Here is a 22180-nt window from a genome sequence, read left to right on the forward strand (position 1 = left end):
GTTTCAACAAAGTTAGCAGGAGGATGCGATGAAGGTGCTTACTTTAGCTACGGGATAGTGCCAGAGAAATTAAGGAGGGATGAAGGATGATGCAGAAAGATGGTTCTTTAATATTAGAATGTTTGCTAAACCTGGAATATGGTTTTAAAGAACGAAATATTTCAATTGCTCACATAAATAGCTCATTTCTAAATTTTATTGATGAAGTGTATCTTGTTCCTAAAGTAATCCAGAAAATAACTTAGTTTACATCCGGCATTTAATTCTTTTAATTAGCTCAAATGAACTGTGAATCTGGTGAATCAATCTAACTGGTTCACTATTTTGGTCAGTATGGTTAGAGTATGATAACTTTTCTAGATTTAGCAAGAAATTTGTGTGCTATTATCTAAACTTAAGATAATGTTTAGTTTCCATGGAATATGTTGGGATCAGTGAGGAGAAGAAGAAAAAGACCTGTAGCCTGGTATGTACTTAAAGGGTGTGTTATGTGAACTTTAGTGCAAATTGCATCAGATTTCATTTGAGCACTATTTTTAAAAGAAAATATTTGATTGACTTCAGATAAGATCAGCAGGGTATTCTATGTTTTTGTAGAATTTTGCTCAATTGTTTGTTCTTTTAATGCAAGATTTATATTGCTAAAGTATAGGGAACCTGTGTAAGGTTTTCTGGATGGGAAGAGCATTACAGGATTTCATGTTGGAATCAGAAAGATATCTCTTCATAAAACAATGACCTCTAATTTACCTACTTATCTTCCATATTGTCTTTTAAGGTGTGTTTACTCTGGCCTATAATGTAATCTAAGAGGTTCTGTAGCCTAGAGCCAGACCACCTATGGCTCTGAGCTTGTCGGTTTTCATAAATTAAGCAGCACCTGGCTACTCTTAGAAGAGAGAGCTGCAAGTAAATCCAAGTTGCTAACAGCAGTTGAGTTGGTGATTTATTATAAGGTGTTATCTTGATATATTCTTTCCTCTAAGTTACTGCTTGACATCCATACCTGCAATTGTTCCCCAACTGTTTTTTTGGCTTTTTGAGCTAAGCATGGCACATTTTGCTTCTTGTTCCTTCAGCATCTCCAGAAGTCATTCTTCACGATGCCCAACTCCAAAGTTCTTGTCCTTGCTATTTCTTAACTTCACTAATGCAGCCTTCACTTTCCCTTCCAAGTTTCCACGTCATCATATTGACTGCATCCAAAATGATTCTGCAGAAATGAATAATCCAGTCTGCTTCATTGACAGATGCAAGCCTAATTTTAAAAAGAGGCATAATATACACAGAGCGACATTATCAGTTTTTTGCTGCCTTTCTTCCAGTAAAATCTCAGTTAAGGTAAATGGAGATATAAGGTTGGCAATTTTAGTACAATGGAAGCCCTGCAGACACAACAATTTCTGTTGGATACCAGCGCTTCCTTTCTGGAAGAGAAGCCATATGATGACTCCTGAATTTGGCATCTGCACTGCATTAGTGCTGTTTCCTTTTCAGAATTCTACTTTCATGTGTGTTTTTTAAGGGGGGTGGAATCTAGAGTTCTTTGTATACCCATAATAAGGTCCCTCAATAACCCTATTCTAGCAACCCGACTCACAAGTTGAATCAATGCGTGGGGCCATGCCGATTAGACTAACCCTCGATTTGTCTTGCTCTGAATCTCTCTGCTCCATGGCATCTGCACAAATGTATTCAGAAAGAAGAAACTTCACAAATACAGCTGTATGCACTTAGAACTCTCATGCAAGCTGGAGCCTTCTTTGAAATCAGGGTTCCAGGTTCAGTAGAAGCCTTCACGTGTACAAATGTGCACATTAAGCAGGATAAAGGTTTCGTCTCTGCAGACAGTCATGGAGCGCATGCAGACACCTGGGAAAAATCCTAAACTGGAGCACCCAGCATCAGGGGAGGACTAGCTAGTGTGGCCTGGGCAAGCATGAGTTGGGTGGCCTGAACAGGACTAATGTCTCCTAGCAAAGCAGTAGTTGTGCATTTGAAAAACAGACAGTTCTTCAAGACATTCCTGTTGAAATATTCTCAGAGTTGAGTAGTAATTTCATGCTCTTTATTTCAGCTCATAGGAACAGTGATTGAATTTCCCCCCTAAACCTCAGGCTTTATATACATTATTTACACAATGAGTACGTGATTGCTTGATTATGTTTCCCTTCTGGCACCTGATTGGGCTGCTGCTGTAGGCCAATCTGTTGTTGCATCCTAGTATCCTACTGGCCTAATAGGCTGATTAACTTCATCCTGTGGTCTGATTGGGCTGCTCCTGCAGGCCAATCAGGTTGTTGCATTCTAGGATCCTACCTGCCTACTGTTCTAGGATCCAAGCTTAGTACATAACGCCCGTGTATTGGGATACATCATGATCCTGTATATTGGGGCACATCTGGAACTTTCAAACTCAGTATGTATATAACCAAGGCAGTGTAACAAAATACCTTAGTCTAAAGTGCTAGAGAAAAGAATTTTTTACTGATTTAAGTATCTCAAAAGTCTGGGCACATCCGGACTCATTTAGAAATGTGGAGAAGGGTATTTCTAGAGTCTCCCTTAGAAACATAGAATTGCCCATGTTTTGTGATTTATTCCTGCCAAATATATGAGAAGAAAATATATACACCAGATCATACCATTTATATGAATGAATGAAAGCAGCAGAGAGTAGAAATCATTCATGACTGCAAGGCCGGGTGACTTAATCCATTTGTTTTTCACAAGATGCAAGGGACAGGTTCTTCATATGCACATGCTTAACATACAACTGAACAATTTTCAGGGATGCTCAATCTCTATTAGGATAATTGTCTTCCTAATATGTATTCACATACAGTGCAGTGTAAATAAATTAATGTAGCAAATCTTTTCTTTTAGTTGGCACAGAGTTAGAAAAACATTGATAACTGCTAATTCTTGAATATCTGTCATTTTATGGATGGATGTCTTTCCAGACATAGTTTTGCATATTTCTCAAATCCTAACTTTTGCCTAACTTTTTTTTATATATAACTGGTAAGGTGAGTGGAAGATTGGAGAAGGGTGTGGTCTGCAGTCATTTGGACCCCACCTGCTCCAACCACATATAAATAAACAAATCAATAAATTAAAAACACAAGGTTCATTTAAAAAAATACTAACTGATCTTTCTGGTTCTTACTGTATTAAGTCATTGACCTGGTTACTATTTCCTTAGGTGTCATTCCTACTTTTTTTATTGAAGAGACAAAGAAAGCTGATAACATTTTGCTAACATTCTTCCCGTATTCCCCCCTCCCCCACAGCTCGTAAGTCAAAGAAGTTGGGCAAATTAAAAGGGATCCATGATGAACCGCAGCAGCAGCAGCAGCAGCCGCCACCCCAAAGTCCAGAAGAAGGAACGACGTATATCGCTCCAGCAAAAGAACCTTCTGTAAACACAGCACTTGTTCCTCACTTATCTGCAGTTTCGCCGGCACTTACTCCCACGCCTGCTATGGTCCTTGAGAACATTGAACCTGAAATTGTATATGCTGGGTATGACGGCTCCAAGCCAGATACGGCAGAACACCTGCTCTCCACTTTAAACCGTCTTGCTGGCAAGCAGATGATTCAGGTGGTAAAGTGGGCAAAGATACTTCCAGGTAAGGGGGCTCCTCTAGCACATCCCTTTAATAAGGGCCTCGTGGCTTTCAGCCATGCCCTGTCCAAAAGAACTTGGTAAGAATACTTTCCCTGTATCAACATTTAATTAATAGCTTCCTCTGAGGAAGCAATAGTCCTTTGTGTGTGACCCTGCTTGTGTCAGTGAATAGAAATTTAAACAATGCATGCATGTGTTTTGGATAAGCTATTGCCTAAATAAAATTAATATTTGTTTAGAACACATGAAAACATAGCATCCAACTGCTCCAAGTTGGACAGAAACTCAACAGCCATTCTTAGGCCTTCTCCCCCAGATATATATTGTTTCATTATTTTTTTTTAATGGGCTCATGAGGACCTTGACCTGAAATTATTTCAAATGAGAGAGGCTTAACCATGAAAATTGTGAAATGACAGTAAGGACTTAAATTGTCCCTTCCTAGAGAAAGCCAGTGTGGTGTAGTGGTTAGGAGCGATAGATTCATAATCTGAGGAACCGGGTTCGCGTCTCCACTCCTCCACATGCAGCTGCTGAGTGACCTCGGGCCAGTCACACTTCTTTGAAGTCTCTCAGCCTCACTCACCTCACAGAGTGTTTGTTGTGGGGGAGGAAGGGAAAGGAGAATGTTAGCCACTTTGAGACTCCTTCAGGTAGTGATAAAGCGGGATATCAAATCCAAACTCTCTTCCATATACTGGCTGGATTTCCCTCCATTTCCTTGGGATTAGGGTACAAAGTATGTCAATTACGCATGATGTTAGCCATGTAGTTTTGCCATTAAGGATGGTTTGTGATGAAAACTAGCCAGTGTGGACGAAAGGCGATATGGATCGGGACCATAGTGTGTTAGGGCAGAGGGCTCTGCCCTCCCCACTCATGCGCTTGGCAGTTGAAATTGCAAGTGCAGAGGGCCCAATCCAGATTGGATCCATAGCAGGGCAAAGGGTAAAAGACACCCCTCCCCACATACTTCCTTGGATTTAAGGGTGGAGATAAAGTCAGATGCAGTTTGGACCCTGGAGGGCATGGTTTCCTAGCAAGCCTGAACCTCAACACCTCTCTCTAAAAATTAATCACTGCTGCGTCTTCAAAACATAGCATATTTCATTGTTAAAAATGGATGTGGATAAACTGCCTGCACAATGGTGTTTTGTTTTCCATACTTGTGATGGTGGTAAAGTAGCTCACTGATCTATTAAATGCTGTTTTTGATTTGTTGTTCTGTTCTTCAGGTTTTCGAAGCTTGCCTCTTGAGGACCAAATTACTCTAATCCAATATTCTTGGATGTGTCTATCGTCATTTGCCTTGAGCTGGAGATCATACAGGCATACAAATAGCCAGTTCCTCTATTTTGCTCCTGATTTAGTCTTTAATGAGTAAGTTATCTGTCAAATATTTGCTTTTACAAAGGAAGAATAAATAGAGCACTATTAGATATGCAGAGATGCAAAGGCCGCAAAATATGGATGCCAATGAAAGAGAGCACAGGAAACTTTCCTCCCACCCGCCCTGTGGAACGCCCTCCCATCAGATGTCAAAGTGATAAATAACTACCTGACATTCAGAAGACATCTTAAGGGAAGTTTTTAATCTGTGATATTTTACTGTATTTTTGGTTTCTATGGAAGCCGCCCAGAGTGGCTGGGGAAACCCAGCCAGATGGGAGGGGTACAAATAATAAATTATTATTATTATTATTATTATTATTATTATTATTATTATTATTATAATATCCATCCATTTGATCCGTATCTGCCATTGTATCGGATACTGTTTCCAAAGCATTAACATTCCATTGGCTTTGAAATGTAGCCGATATGAAACCTAGATTAGCAGAAAACATCATTCTTCCCTTCCCCGCGCCCCCCCCCCCCGCCTTTGGTGCCTACTGTAGTTTGGAGGACTCTCTACCTTACAGTATACAAAAACACCCATATTGCTGGTTTTTCTAAGCACATTCACAGAATAGTTATTTTGTATACAGCTAGCAGTTTGCCCAGTGTGTGTTCATGACGATTATAATTCCTTTTCTTTGCAGTCTTGAAAGAAACCAAAATGTTTTAATGAACCATTCCTAGCTTCATATTATAGCTATAACTGCTGGGGGAAGGGAGCCATTCCATGTCTGTCTTCCTTTCTGTTTTAAATTCACCTTTAAAGCCTTGCCCATGCTATTCTCCAGATTCTTAAGGTGCTCTGTCTGGCATGTGCCCTTTTGCTGTGTGTGTTGAAAGTATTTGGAATGTATTAAACTGTTACACTTGCATATTTGCTATACCGTTGCAATATTGTTATTTGTCCTGTGATACATATGTTATGTGGGTTGCAGTGGAACACTACTGCTGTAAATGTTTTCCTCTACAGACTAGCAGTTCAGGTCCTGAGCTTCATTTGTGGATAAAGTAACATGCAAACCAGACTGTCCCAATGTAGATAGCAAAAGTCCCCATAATCTCAGCAGCTCAGTCGGTAGAGCATGAGGCTCTTAATAATATTTTATTTATATCTCGCCCTCCCAGCCGAAGCTGGGCTCAGAGTGGCTAACAACCAATTCACAATCAAATTAATGGCAACCATTGGGCTAGAGTGCTATGAGGATTACAGAAGGAGGAAGTCAGGCTGTGCCCTGACCAAAGGCCTGGTGGAACAGCTCTGTCTTGCAGGCCCTGCGGAAAGATGTCAAGTCCCGCAGGGTCCTTGTTTCTTGTGACAGAGCATTCCACCAGATCAGGGCCACAGCCGGAAAGCCCTGGCTCCGGTTGAGGCCAGCCTAACCTCCCTGTGGCCCGGGACCTCCAAGATGTTTTTGTTTGAAGACCATAAGGTCCTCCGTGGGACATACCAGGAGAGGCGGTCACGTAGGTACGAGGGTCCTGGGCCGTATAGGGCTTTAAAGGTTAAAACCAGCACCTTAAACCTGATCCTGTACTCCACCGGGAGCCAGTGCAGCTGGTATAGCACCGGGTGAATGTGATCCCACGGCAAGGACCCTGTAAGGAGTCTCGCCACGGCATTCTGCACCCGCTGGAGTTTCTGGGTCAGTCTCAAGGGCAGCCCCACTTAATCTCAGGGCCGCGGGTTTGAGCCACACGTTGGGCCAAAAGATTTCTGTATCGCATGGGGTTGGACCCCTGTGGTCCCTTCCAACTCTATACTTCTATGATCTACGAACTGCAAACACTGCTGCTGTGATGGTGAGCTGTATTTATGAATGCCAGATTCACACTGTGGCATTATTCACCCAAGCAGGTCCTCGAGGAGTGTTAGGCTACTTGTACAAGGAAGGCTCATCACCACTACTCAGCCTCCTGAGGTCACACTGTTCCCTACATCAGACAGATGCTCTGTATGATGATGCTGGACCTGAAGAGTTGTTGGGTCTTTCGCCTTCTAGACCTAAGGGGGAAGGGCTCCATAGCTCAGGGACAGAGCATCTATCTGCATTGCATGCATAAGGTCCCATCTTCAATCCTTGGCATCTCCAGGTAGGGCACAGAGACAACCCTCTCTGAAATCCTGGAGAGCCACTGTCAGTCAGTGCAGGCAATACTGAGCTAGGTAAGTACAAGTCAGCTTCCCATGTTCCTATTCTGGCTTAGCTGTTTTAGCTAATTTGAAGGGAATTGAACTAGATGACACTTGGGGTCCCATCCAACTCTGAGTCTATGAGTCTAACATCTAAAAATATTTTCTATTCTTCAATTCCTTTTATTAGCCCAAAACTGTTGGAATTGCTCCTTGGCCCATATATAAACATATTAAGCATGGGGATTCTTTCTGCGACTACAAAGGGTTTGATGAAATTCACATATGATTTTACTATTCATCAGGTTTAACTAACTACTAGTACCCCTAGTAGAGTCCAATGCAGGGGAACAGTATGCTCAGATTAATATGAAACAAATAAATGGAACAGCATAGCTAACAAATAAGTGCAGGGGTTTTTCCAATGTTAGATTTTAAAAGTGTTTCCCAAAAAGTAGGTCAGAAACCAGTAGTGTGCAGCTAGTTTATTGCCTAATGAGAAGCACTGGATTTTAGGGCCATAAAGCATATTTCTGGAGTTTGGAATCAACAAATAGATATGGGCAGTGCAGCTGGCGTGCTGTATTTTGAAGGGGCACTTATTTTTAGGAAACTTTTTTTTGTGATGCATCTTTTCAGTTTAAATATGCTATACCGTGGTGGCACTGAAAGGCAAATCTGAAAGCAGGTTAGGCAGCTAGAATTCACATGGGATGAATAAGTGTCCTTGGCTACTGCAAACAACTCTATGTCAGTGAATCATGAATTGAAATGGGCAGTGAAGATTGGTAATGCTAAGAACCAGTCATATTTTCAGTTAAGATCCAGTACATTAGGCCTTAGTTATAGCTAGGATTTTTAAAAATTTCCTTTTCTAATTGATTTTATAAGTGTTCTGGTTAAATAACCATTTGGATGAGTGCCTTTCTATTGTGTCATGTGCAGTCACTGTGGGAATCCTTGCTGAACTTGAGAGCAATGGGTTTATCATTGCATAACACACTGTAAGGCCGCAGCTACCTCTACGTGACCTTTCAGCTATTTCAGCTTGTAACTCTTCCTGGTATCCTGAACAGCTAATTCTGTGTTAACAGTTAAGGAGGGAGAAGAGTAAAATAAAAGGCTGCGTTTTCAAGCATATCAGATTTACTTTAATTGTATAGTTTCAGAGGAGGAAAAGCTCGTTTGCTGTCATTGTTGCATTTAGCAGAGTATTATTCCACAACTTTCGTAGGTCATTTGCTATATTGCCTTTCCTACTGACATTCATTTTGCTTTCGCTCTGTTAATCCCATGGGCCTAATTTTAGGAAGCCTTTTATAATCTTGTAAATATTAATAAAACATTAATACCTATGTTATTTAAGTATTTGGCCAGAGAATTTTTGCAATTGGTCTGACAGTGAGATGTATACAGTTGTGCATTTAATGGGTAAGGGTTGTAATTCATGATCTTGTTGGAGAATCAACCAAGTATTTTTGGTATACTATCCCATATTTTTTCTGCTTCAGAAGGCCTGGACTTCATGGAAATGTGTACCAAAAGTTTAACAAGAAGTTCAGACACACACATTGGATAGATATTCTTATTAACAACTTACATCAGTATTTCTCAACATTTTTTTTAATCCCATGCTCCTTTTAGCTAATATTTTAAAAAATCCATACCCCCTTCAGGCCTGGCTTCCCTAATTATTTTATTTGACTTTTCAAAAGGATTGAAATATTGCAACTTTAATTATAAATCATATTTTTGGGTTTAATAATGAAGGCAAATGAAAGTACTTAAATTATTTTTTAAAAACTTCAAATTTTCAAAAAGAAATCACATAAAATTTCAAAGTGTCCGTTTCAATTATGTGATAAGCTGCGTGCTTGCCACAAGCTTTTGGATTTAGGGTGTTGTGGAAGACAGAACACTCCTTAGGTCACTTTCAGCATCCAGACTGTTGTGCTGCTTTATTTTAATAGCTATAAGAGCGGAAATACCAAATCTACAAAGGCATGTATGCAGAGGAAAATAGCAATTTCCATTCCAAGCTGTACTTGTCACAAGCAGCGCTGCTTCCATTCTGCTGCACTTAGGCTTCCCACCAAATACTATGTTTTGCATCTCCCTGTCTGCTGTTTAGCAGAAGTTATGGATATATTTACAGAACTTACAGAACTTTTCTTCCAATGTAAAGGAAATGTCAAAACAGTGTAAAAACAAGGCCATTAATTAATGTGATGTGAACAAATTCCATTCTTGATCAGAGAGATACATGCAAACTGCCGCAATTTCCACTTCCTTTTCTGCCTTCATCAGTATTCTCCAATAACTGTAGCTCTGACAGCACCGATCTGGTGGGCTGGACATGAGGGGAAACAGGTTCTGAACTCTGTTTAGGTTCCTCTTGGGCCATACCCCAGATGACTGCTGCTGTCAGAACATACAGTGCTACTGATCTTGCAGAAACACGGTTTACATACATTCAGTGCTTTATGTGGCATACTGCATCCCTTCTCCCTAGCCCAGTGCTGGTTATAAATTTCTCAGATGGAGGGGAACTTATGCTCAAGTGGCATAGCAGCCATAGTTCTTCTGTTGCACTGGAGTATCTTTGGAGCTTTATAGGACATAATGCTTTCTGTAATACATCTTCATATGTAGTCTGTACCTGCACTGCTGTAACTTGGTGTGGCACGTGGTATTCTGTTGTTGTAAAAGTGGATATGGGGGATTATTGGGTTGCTGTTTTTATTTTGATTAGCTATTTTGTGGTTTTGTATTTTGATTTTGTCCTGTGAACCGCCCTGAGACCTCCAGGTATAGGGCAGTATATCAGTTCAATAAATAATACTAATACTAATACCAAAATACTACTAATAAAAGAATAATAACTATCAAGCACACGTGCCATTGAATTCTAAGCAAACTGTTACTGAAGGAGATTTTTCCTCTGCTATGGAAATAATAATAATAATCAAACATCAGGATCATGAGAGCATTTGAAGCTGCTGGAATAAATCAGTAGTATAAGGTTGAGTTTCACAGTACAAGGGGGAAAAAATAATATTTTCATTACATCTGACTACCAGTTGTTGGGGAATATACGTTGGGAGGGTGCTGTTGCACTTATAGCCTGCTTGCGAATTTCCCATAGGCATTTGGTTGGCCCGTGTGGGAAAAGGATGCTGGACTAGATGGGCTCTTCTAGCAGGGTTCTTCTCTGTATCAGTTCCTTGCTTTGTAGTGGTGGCTACTTAGTCTTGTGAACAGGTCATGGCCTTCTCTGTTAGAAGCTTTCTGTATGACACTCCCTCCCTGGTTTTTAGTTCTGTCTTAGTGCAAGCCTTGACACTGGCGGAGGAAGAGGAGTGCGGGGGGAGTGTACCGCCCCTGGCAGGGCAATCGCCAGGGTGCCATCGCGGCTGCTCCCTCCCACCCGCACTGGGTGCCCCAACCCTGCAGGTGTCACACCCCGCCCCCAGGATGGGTGCCAGCCCTGCCCCCGCATGCTCTCTGCCCCCGGTGCCAAAGCATGAAGCTCTGCTACTGAGCCTTGATCCATGGCCAGGGCCACAATATCTTACCCTGTTGGAGATGAGCCCAGAGCCTCCATAGAAGAAATGTGAAAAAAGAAAAAAATGTCAGGATATGCGTAGTTGTGAAAGCAGAATGGGTGGTATTTTGATGTCTGGCCTTCTTTGAGATTTGAGTGCTACAGTGGGGAAATGCTTGGTTGAGAGAGAAATGGATAAATAAGTAAACATGTTTTTTTTTTAAAAAAACGAGGTGTGTTGCTCTTTGCCAATGACATCATGGCCACTATCTGAATAGATGTCTATCAGATTTGCATAACTGCTTTCCGTACAACAGTCTTTATTGCAATAGATAGGGAAAGGACCTCTGCATTCCTTGAAACATAAATAACAACTGTGCAGTTATTGTGTAACAAAATGATTACCTTGCTTGAAAGGTCTGAAAATGGTTTTAGACGCTTTCACAACTTGCTGCAATTCAGGTGCTGCAATTTGTACAACCCAGCTGGAGATGGGCCTTTGAGAGAATTTTGTACCAGTGCTTTCAAGTCTGTATAGTGGTACCTCTGCTTACAAATACCTCAGGTTATAAACACTTCGGGTTACAGACTCCGCTAACCCAGAAGTAGTACCTCAGGTTAAGAACTTTACCTCAGGATGAGAACAGAAATCTTTTGGCAGCAGTGCAACGGCAGCGGGAGGCCCCATTATCTAAAGTGGTACCTCAGATTAAGAGCAGTTTCAGGTTAAGAACAGACCTCCGGAACAAATTAAGTTTGTAACGCGAGGTATCACTGTAGTGGCTACTTTGAGCTTTCTGGGCACAGTTTAAGGCACTGGTTTCTATTTGTATATTCTTATGGAGATAGAATGAACATTCTTCCTCAAACGACTGACAAAAACATTAGTTTGATAGTGCTATGTAGAAGGGATGGCTAACCTGCAGCCCTCTAGATACTTGCTGAACTACAACTTCCTTCAGCCCCTGCCAGCATTACCAATGGCCAGGGATTATGGGAGTTGTAGTTTAGTGCCATCTGTAGTAACACAGATTAACCACCCCTGAATTATATCAATATATTTTTTATGGTGGTTGACAGGAGCGAGCCAGCAGTAAATCACACCATGCACATTGGAGTCACCTCTTTATTAGCAAGAACAGGATCTGCACAGGCTTGGCAGAATGTCAGGCCTAATGATCAAGGAACTCATCCCCAGTATGTTCCCCCCCCCGCCCCCGCCCATGGACCAGTTGCTTAGACTGAAGGTGCCCACAGCAGCCTAAGTCCCCTCCTCTCTGGCGTTTCTCCCAAGCAATCTGAGCAATCTGCACCTGTGTGGTGCTTTTGCCCCTTTCATGCCTCTCTGGGTTCTGGGAGACCGGGGGGGGGGGGAGCTGGTTGCAGCAGGAAAGAGAGTCACCTGTGACTCCCTACCAGCCAGACTCATCTCTGCCTTTTGGCCTCCCTCCTCTCCTGCTGCTTCAGCTTCTGCCTCTGATTCTGGACTCCTCTCTGCCACAGACTCTCCCAGCTCACCAAGCCCTGTTACCTCTTCACCTTCTGATACCTCCATCTCCCAGTCTTCTCCCTCTTCTCCCTCTGACCACTCATTGTCTTCACACCACCACTCCCTGAACTCTGAGCCTTCTTCCCTGGGGATTCCCCAGCCGGTTCCTCCCACCATTCCTCTGTGTCCAACCAGTCCATGACAGTGGTTGATCTCTGGCTCTGGGGCTTCGTCAAGCACAATACAAGTGTTTGTATTTAAATGGATGTATTTCTTCTTCTCTGTTCTCTCTCTCTCTCTCTCTCTCTCTCTCTCTCTCTCTCTCTCTCTGTGTGTGTGTGTTATTCTCCCCCTCTCCTAAATAACAACACTAGTATGACAGAGTGCCCAGCCTTTTCTTGTAGCAAGCAGCACTATCGCAGGTACTTTTTGGGAAAACACTCATATTTATGGTTGGTGACAGCTGGATAAATCAAAAAGCACCAAATTACAGGAGCTGAACTATGTTGCTTTATCTACTGGAAGAATCAGCTAGCTTTCAATGTAATGCATGACTTACAGCTGAGTGGGTGGTAACCATATACTCCTTCCTCTGAGACTGTTGAAGAAGTACAGAAAACAACTCTGAACATTTGTCCTTACAAACTTCCTTTTTTGCTTTCAAAACACTATCTAAGAAGTGATACCTGAATTCTAACATAAGCCTTCCTAAGAGCAAATTATTCCTGTGATTCATTCTCTTGCAACACAAGTTTTCTCTTTTTTAATATCCTAGAGCTTGATCTGCTATATTTCCAGGAAAACATGTATCATTCACTAGTTAGAAAATGAAATCTATTAGGGTGGCATTAATGGTGTATATATTTAGAAATATGTAGTGGTTGAGGAACTCTTCTATTTAATTCTGATGTTCACTTTAATATACAAATGTCCTTCCACAGCATTAACCTGTGAACTCCTTGATAGTTCACACTTCACTTCTCTGAAAGTGGTTGCATAGTACTGCACAACTAGCTTGACCAGTCTCTTGCCTTTTAGAAATAATTTTACACTAGACTGGGATGGGGTGGAAATTGAGCAATTTGGTTGTGAAAGTTTTTCTAAGCTGATGTATATAAAATCAATAATCATTGGTTTCCTCTTATTACTTCACTTGCTCAACTAAAATATCAATTGATGTTCCTTCTGTAGTTCTCAACGCATTTTGCAAGCACTGTATGTTTAGTAATACTGAAGTTTTGCTCCCAACCAGGGAAAAACGTTACTGTGGTTGAAATTAAAAGTTTTTTAAATGTGTAGTAGCATTGTGCCACTGTTGTTCCCCAGCAGCTAGCGTTCAGAAGAACACTGCCTGGGATATTTGATGTAACATTTAGCCATCATGGCTTGTGGCTGCTGATGGCCTTCATTCTCCATGAATTTATCTATTCCCCTTTTAAAGTCATCTAGTAAGTTGGTGGCTTCTAAAGGTCTGATCCTTGAGTTTTCTCTTCAGAGCAAGATGAATGAACAGTGGTGGCCAACTCCCATGAGACTGCAATCTACTCACAGAGTTAAAAACTGGCAGTGAGTTTAACTCACAGAGTTAAAAACTGGCAGTTTTTGTTGAGTTTTTTCATGGAGAAGGTAAAATGTTGAGCTTTTTTAGGGGAGCCACAGTTGTTCAGCTTCTTTGGGGGGAGCCAGTGATCTACCGGTGATCTACCGCACACGTCCAGTGATCTACCAGTAGATCACAATCTACCTGTTGGACATGCCTGAATTATAGAATTGCTCGAAACTGATGTGCTGTTTGAGTGTTGCCTTCAAAGTGTTAAGATACAGAGTTAAGATAAACGAAAGAGGGTAAGGATTTGCTGACTTGATTACTTAAATGGGAATACAAAAAGGGGAGGTGTGAGGAGGTCAAGGAAACAAGCTAATGAATTTAAAGTTATAAAAAATGGATTGGTTTTTAAGTCTTTTTTATCTATCTGTGTTTTTTTTGTATCTTGTATTTTTATTCCTATTTTTTCTTTTTTATGAATTTTTGTATGTTTTTGTTTTTTTATCTTTTTCTTTTATTATGTTTCTCTTTGTATTTTCTAAACCTATGTTTTTGTAAAATCTCAATAAATATTTTATATAAAAAAAAACAAAGTGTGTCATGAGATGCAGCACTAGACTTGACTGTGTCACCAGTCTAGGGTAGGAAGTTTCCATGATTTCATATATATCTCCAGTTCAGGAATTTTAGGACCGACAAGGACCTGTCTGGCTTAGGAGGAAGTTAGCCGATGGTTGAGCTGCATCAATACTTACAACCAAGCATGTCCTACTTGTGCTTATTTCACAATGAGTATATAGCTGTGTGATTTGTGAAGTAAGTCGGGACTTGCGTAGCCTTGGGACTCTACCAACCAAGCTTGCCTATTCTTATCTGTATTCTGTCTCCTTTTCCCCTTTTGCAGAGAGAGAATGCGCCAGTCTGCAATGTTTGAGTTGTGCCAGGGGATGCACCAGATCAGCCTTCAGTTTGTTCGCTTGCAACTTAGCTTTGAAGAATATACTATAATGAAAGTTTTGCTGCTATTAAGCACAGGTAAGTTTGCCAGTTGATTCCAGTCATAATTGTCAACTGTCCTAAATTTACATATTGTTCTAACATATTGTTCTAACTAGTCCAAATGACTCACTAAATGGTAAAAAAGGAACTAGATTGCAGGAGCCACAAGGCCTTGGTGCCAATGTTTTGAATTCGACACCTACAGCAAATTGTTTAAAACAAAGACCAAATGCTTCTGAGGATGATTGCTGTAATACATTGTATGTGGATCTGCCTTTGAAGGCTTCAGAGTCCATTAAAAATACAGCCACTTAGCTACTAGAAGATACAGTGGTACCTCAGGTTACATACACTTCAGGTTACATACGCTTCAGGTTACAGACTCTGCTAACCCAGAAATAGTACCTCGGGTTAAGAACTTTGCTTCAGGCTGAGAACAGAAATCGTGCTCCGGCGGCACGGCAGCAGCGGGAGGCCCCATTAGCTAAAGTGGTGCTTCAGGTTAAGAACAGACCTCTGGAACAAATTAAGTACTTAACCCAAGGTACCACTGTATTGGTTGTTGGGAACATGACATATGGGTTGCAGAGCCCTATAATATTACTCTCAGTCTGTTTCTGAGCAAAATTCAACCTGCTAGTTCTTAGTGTTAAAGCTATTAAAGAATGTCTGCTCTCATACCAACCTGCTCATGTGAAGAGTTATTTTCCAGCACTCCCAGCTGTGCTAAGATGGGTGGTAAGCAGAGCGAGGGCTTTTGGGACAGTGACAGTTTGCTTGTGGAAAATCTCTCTCCAGGAAGGCTCACTTGGCGCCTGCATTGTTGCCTGCTTGGCACCAGGCTTTTAAAATGCTCACAGCATTTTAACTGCTCATTTTAACTGCTCTCTTAATTATTGTTTTGCTTGTGTACTTTATTATGTTGTTATTTTACTGTCAACCTGTCTCTTTCTTGTAAACTGCCCTGGTTGTTTACATGGTAGAAGGGTATTCTAAGCATCTATGCAATAATATTTCTGCTTAAGTTCATCATAGATCTAAAAATAATAATAATTCAAAATGCTAGGTGCCAGGATTAAAAGGTTAAGCGCTACAGTGATCCAAAACCTAGGTCTTTTCTAGCATTAAATGCATCATAGGAAATGAATAGCCAAGAAACATTCCAAGAACAGATTGACATTTGTGGGGGAGACAGAAGGGAATCCTGCTGTGTGCATAACTCAGTTTTAACAAAAACAGCGAATAGCTGTAAATGGCAGCTCAGTTCCAAATAATGCCACCCATATACTGCATTACAGTATAGATTTCCAAGCTAGTTTGATTTTATTTTTTTAATCATTTGACTAGCTGTTGGAATTTGTTTAGGAACTTGAATGATGGCCGCATCAAGGAAGTTTTTCTCAATTAACATTGAAGAAACCACACATTACATCTCAATTGTTTTCTTGCTTTTCCCCAGCCCACAGAGTAGGGACGTTTGCCAGTTGCCTCAGCACATTTAATAATCGGAGAAACAACTGGGCGTATGTCCAACAATCTGAAGTTTCAATTGTGTTTCTGATTATTGTAATTTTATATAATTAATTCTGTTTGATGCTAGTGTAATAATTTTCATATTTGCCAGTAAAAAAAGCATTCAGTACTCCTTCACACATTTATTTGGGTGCCAACGTCATATAGGCACATAGAAATGATCTTTATTAAAATGAGGCATGCAACGTATGTCTGCTTATGCAAACCTGAAACCCTCGGGTCTTCAGTGGATCTATAAACACTGAAACCATTACACGTAGAGTGGTATCCAACCAAATCAATACTCAAGAGTAGAGATCGGTGGATCCACTCTGAATAAGACTTGGTTGGATGCTGTCCCTTGAGCACATGATGTTGGATGTGCACATGAGTGTGCAATGCCACCATTTGATTTGGACAGGGCACTGATTCATTTGCAAAGATTGTTGGGATATGATGCTTTTTGAATACATGAAGCACTAGAAAGAGAACAACAATTTTATTCTCTTCTTGGAATGAAAATAATTATTGCTGTGTGGCAGCTTTCCTAGAACGGATTCACATAGCAAGAACACCTGTCGGTGGGGGTGGGGAAACGGGCAAAGACCCAATATATGATGAAATGCCCAATGCGTAGTCAGATTAGGGAAACTGGGTCAGGGCCAAGCCGTAAAATAGATTACTCCCATCTCACATATTGAGGGGATGGCTACTTTTCTGGGAGTGGAACCTTTCCAAGAAACTCATTGTTTCCAGAGCCAGCTTCATTAATGGGTGCTGGTAGATCTTCTGGCTTCCCTCCCCTGGGAGATGCCAGTTGTGAAGATACAATTATAAGATCACAGAAGCCAAAAACCACCACCATCATCCACCAACAGAGCCCCTGCAACAAAAGTGAAAAGGTCTGTTAATTCCATAGTCCAGGGGTACCTGGGAAAAAGAGAGAGAAAAGGTTCCCAGCCCAATTGCCTTATGAATAACAATACCCATAGTGAGCCTGGGAGGAGAAGCAGGGACTTTGCTGAGCATTTAAGTCTTACTCCCAGGCAAACGTATATGCTGCTTCAAGACCACAGCAAATAAGTTCACCCCTGCCCTTCCCTCAAAACAGTGTGCAACTTATTCTTGCTATTCCGGGATGGCCCATTAGAACTTCTCCTCCCAGCGTTAGCCCAAATAGGCTCCCTTTCAAATATATGATCTGCCATTTACCACCCATTAGGCATTTTTTCAAAAACAAGATTGTCTAATAACTGCTCCCAGAACAGCTATTTGTTTGTAGGCAGCTTGTCTCATGTTGCTAAATTATTTACATGCACATCTAAAAACGAGAGCCATATTGAAACAGCTATTGTGCTTTCCATTTCACTCTCACTTTTAATTTTTTCCCCTAATTCTGACTTCTGACATCTTTTTGCAAAATCCAGCTGTAATGGCTTTAGGGGTTGCTCGTGCGTAAGTTACCACCGCTCTGGGCTAGGTTGCCTGGTTAAACCGTTTCTGTCTGGACAGCCATCCACTCCGTGGCTGTTTCAGTCGCTAGCAGAATCCGTCAGTGGGCGTTTCTTGAACCTCTTCCAGCAAAGAAGTTCTTTGACGCCAAGTCGCCGCCTGCTTTCCCTGCGCGGAAGTCTTCTGCGCAGGGTGGGTGTGGGCAGCGGAGGACCCGTGCTCTCCTCGCTGGTCTCCTGCGAGGAGTCCTGGAGCCTCCTCTCTGCTTCCCCCATCGACCCCCCTCTATCCCTGGTGTTGCGCTGATTTTCTTCCCCAGCCGGAGACCTGCCTCTCTCCCTGCTTGGCCCCTCTCCAGCATCGCTGTGGAGCCTCGCCTCCTCCTCTAGATCCGATGGCAGTTCCCTGACACCAGCGATTATTATTGTTGTTGTTTTTAAATTAGGTGTCGGATAACTGGCCTGGGATCTGAGTGTGTGGAAATAGAGGCAAGGATTTCTAATTTCACACCCCAACACTGACTAGTCACAGGAAGCAGCATGTAGCACATATTCACAAATTCTAGGGTTGTCTCTAATGGAAGGCAAAGTCTTGCCACTGACCATCCCTTGTCCTCTTGTAGCCTTCACCAGGCCTCTCCAGAAGGTCGGGGAGACCTTCCAAACATTGTTAGGTGCATTGGGAGCGGGGAATTGCCTGCATTCAGGCCAAGGAATCCTGTGCTTCCCTTCCACTGCAGCCTCAGACGACCCACATCCCACAATGTATGGGAGGTTTCCTCCATCCCTCTAGAGAAGCTTCTTTTGGGAGTGTGTGTTGGGGGGGTGGGGAGAAGAGGGATAGATCCCTTGCCCAAACTGCCACCTCATTAGACAGCGTTGTCATTTTTCTGGATTGTAACTCATCCTGAGATAATCTGATATTTGTGCAAATTAGAAATTAAAGTACTACTACTAATAATAATGAATAATGAGATTGGATACACCCCCCTAATGTTCTGTCTGAATTATGCTCCCCGTCAAAATATCTTTTTGTAAACTGCTTTGAGGGGTTTGTGGGGTTTTTTAAACACAATCAAGCAGTATATAGATTTTTAAATGAGATAAATCAATCAAAATATTTGAACATGAAATCTGAATCTAGCGAAAGGCAGGTCGTCTCTATTAACAGCATTAAAAAGTAATGCATAAAATAGAAATTGAAGAAGAGGGTGCAGTCAGTCATAATAAAATAACTGATTATTTTTAAGGTTATGACTAGGTGGCTTGGTTTAGAGGAGACATGAAATAATCTCTCTTCCTAATAGGTTACCAACCATCAGAACAGACATCTTCTGTACAGTGCTGAGATTTGTGAAGCACAAATAGAAACCAACTGCTGTTGCTTTGAATCCCCTAGTTATAATACAAGCATCTCAATGGTTGTTCTAATGGCAATGCAATTAGATTCTATAGCCTTCTCTCTGCAGATGCAATCCCGCCACCAGTGCTCCCCTTGCCACACCTAGGCTTGGAAAAACCCATCATATTGGCTCAAATGGGGGGGCTTTCTTTCAAGCTGAAATGCAAACCGTTAGAAATGCAAACCATCACTATTTGGTAATGAATGTAGTACACAGACCCAGAGTGGACTTTTGCGGGGGGCGGGGCAGGCAAAAGCAAAGGTTGAAAGTATATCAGAGATTTTTATGCATATATGCCATAAACTGGATTCCAAGTGGTTCATAGATTAGAGAGAGGAGATATCATTGAATGAGAAGGAGCAGCCTTCTTGTAGCCTTTTGATCAAGCATGAATATTCGCAGGTGACCTGTGCCAGAGTAGCACTACTATGTCCATTGGGGAGAGCACACTTTTAACACCTGGATGCATCCTAGCACTGAAATTGCAGTCCATGGCACAACAATAATTCATTTTATTCTGTATAGCATAAAACTCCATTTTTATTTCAGCATGTGTGCGCAAAAACATATTTCAACCTAAAAGCATTTTCATCCCTAGGAATACAGTTTGAATTCATCGTAAAAAGCAATTATGTGTATTTTTATATTTTTCTGCAACTGTTTAAGAGTATGCAGCATTAGAGTTGACTGGAAGTTTCAGAACCTATTTTTTTGTTTTCTACAAGAAAAATTCCATCTCTTCCCTCTGTGTGTGTGTGCACAGGCAGGCATGGTTTTCTCTTAGGTCAAAGTGGGTAATCAAACACATTGCTTTTTACTGTTCTCCAGCAAGGTCTTTCCCATATATTCACCTGTGAAGAATGTTTGCAAAACCTCAAAGGATTTATGAAGTTGCTACATTTTCATAATGCACAAGAAATATGGGGAATGCATTTGTACACAGTAGCAAGCTTTTCTGAACGTTAGTGAATGGCCTTGTCGTAACACATTGTTTTCCTTTTTTAATATATATGCAAACTTAACAGATCATTGATTAATAAATATTTTATTTATTTATTATCCTTTTATGACAGTTCCCAAGGATGGCCTCAAGAGTCAAGCTGCATTTGAAGAAATGAGGGCAAATTATATTAAAGAGCTGAGGAAGATGGTAATTAAACATCCAAACAGTTCTGGGCAAAGTTGGCAGCGGTTTTACCAACTGACAAAGCTCCTGGACTCCATTCATGATGTAAGTAATTGGCTTGATAGTTTGAAGGAGACTGTTATATACTGTAGGAATCAAACAAATCCCTTGACTGAAGTTGATTGGTATCGTGATGTAGTGTTGTTACAAAAAAAGTGAGGCGATACCTGTTCATCAGCGCAAAAGGTGAGATGGCAGGCAAACGTGGCTCGTCAGTAGCAGAAGTGGCACTGAGCAATGGCGAAGTGGTACTACTGAACCCCCCATTACATCACACCATACAGGAAATGCACAGTGTGATGACATCATACATTTCCCTACTTACCTACCAACTGGAGAAAAGGAACAGTGAGATTCAGGTTGCTGTTTTGAGTTGCAGATGCATGGACAGTATTAAGTCTTGTTCAGTTAACAAGCACCAAATAAGAAAAGAAAAAGTAACCAGTTTGTAAATTTTTGCATAGAAAATGAGTGGTATCTAAGTGACTTTGCCTTTATGGACAGGGCTTCAGTGAGGGCACCAAAACTGTCCATCCCCACCCCCCATATTGTACGGCAGTCTTCCATGGAATACTGTTACAGACAGTCCCCCAAACCCTCAGGAACAGCTTGTGGGTGGGATAAGGTGGATGCAGGAGATAGTTTGGTGATAACTGGCTGACCTGACTTGCAGAAAGGGAAGCGCTTCCACAAAGGCAGTGCCACCATTGAATACAACCAAGTGAGAAAGCTACTTTCTGGGCCTACTGGGTAAGGGATCTGCTTATGTGCTGGGAGAAATAATTTAATGAGTAATGTTCTGCAAGCAAGAGGACAGGAAGTTGCTTTTGAGTCATCAGATGGTTTAAAACAGAAAGCAAAGTTCATGAACTGTGCTCAGAGCTAACCTTGTGAGTCAGTGCAAGTCAATTTTAGGCACTCGATCAGAATTCCATTGAAATGTAAGGGTGTAATTACAAATGCTGAAAATCTCTGTATGTGAAACCCAAGTTTTCAATTGCTGCTGCTGCCTGTCCTCTGCCCCGCCCTCACCCTCAACACCCCCTGCCCTCAAGCCACAATTCTCAATACTTCTTATTTCTGCGTAATCTTATTGAAGTCCATGCAGCCATTTCAAAGTACGGCTATTTGTGAATAGTATCTCCAGTCTTTCAAAGACAATGCAAATTGCTTTGAACCAGATGAGTCAGTCATACGCAGGCTTTAACATTCACCAACTCATTTAAATGTATTATTATTGACATAATTCCCAACTTATTCTCCAAAGGGATTTTGGTTTCTTTATGAGCTTCTGTTTTGTGGAACCACCAGTTACAAGAGGACAGCCCACTGCTAAGCGCCTCTTTAAAGCTGTTTAATTGTACAGCAAGAGCAAGCAAACTCCTCAGCTCCATTCTTATGATGTAGCAAGGAAATACGCTTTTGATACACATGCTGTGCACAGAATCTTTGGCCTCAGTATGTGAGAGGCCACATATAAATGTGCTTCTTTGTACTTGACTGGCTTATTTGTGAAGACGCAGTACAGTATGGTGCATTTCAGGTCAAATCTGCACCAAAGCCCGAGGTCTGTTTACAGAACATACATATGGAATTATTTGTCAAGTAATGTGCTGTTAATTAAAACACTGAAATATCTCGGTGGGAGTCAGAGTATTATTAGTACTGCAGTAACAGCTCATTCCTTTGAGACTAGCTTTTGCTTTTGAGGAGGGGGGGGGTAGATGTTTTTCTGCTCAACATCAGCTTGCTCTGCAAACCAGATTAGTTAAAGTCCTTGGATTCAAGCCAGTAGAGTTGCATTGAAGTCAGTGAATCCAAGTCAGCATCAGTTCAAATGCTTCAGATTTACCGTATTATGTAGCAAGCTGCCTGTGAATGTTGGGGTGG

General features: G+C 41.4%; 1 protein-coding gene across 21 annotated transcripts in view; it reads left to right on the top strand.

Moving 5' to 3' along the window:
* Positions 1-22180, top strand: part of NR3C2 (nuclear receptor subfamily 3 group C member 2) — a 132748-nt gene that overhangs the window by 102898 nt on the left and 7670 nt on the right. For all 21 annotated transcript variants that reach the window (XM_083631084.1, XM_083631086.1, XM_083631098.1 and 18 more), the window contains 4 exons: positions 3294-3632; positions 4867-5011; positions 14644-14774; positions 20178-20335. In XM_083631084.1, coding sequence (XP_083487210.1) covers positions 3294-3632; positions 4867-5011; positions 14644-14774; positions 20178-20335 — 773 coding nt within the window. The remainder of the gene's footprint in view (positions 1-3293; positions 3633-4866; positions 5012-14643; positions 14775-20177; positions 20336-22180) is intronic.

Source organism: Podarcis filfolensis (genome assembly GCF_964270895.1).
Source record: "Podarcis filfolensis genome assembly, chromosome: 9".
Classification (NCBI taxonomy): domain Eukaryota; kingdom Metazoa; phylum Chordata; class Lepidosauria; order Squamata; family Lacertidae; genus Podarcis; species Podarcis filfolensis.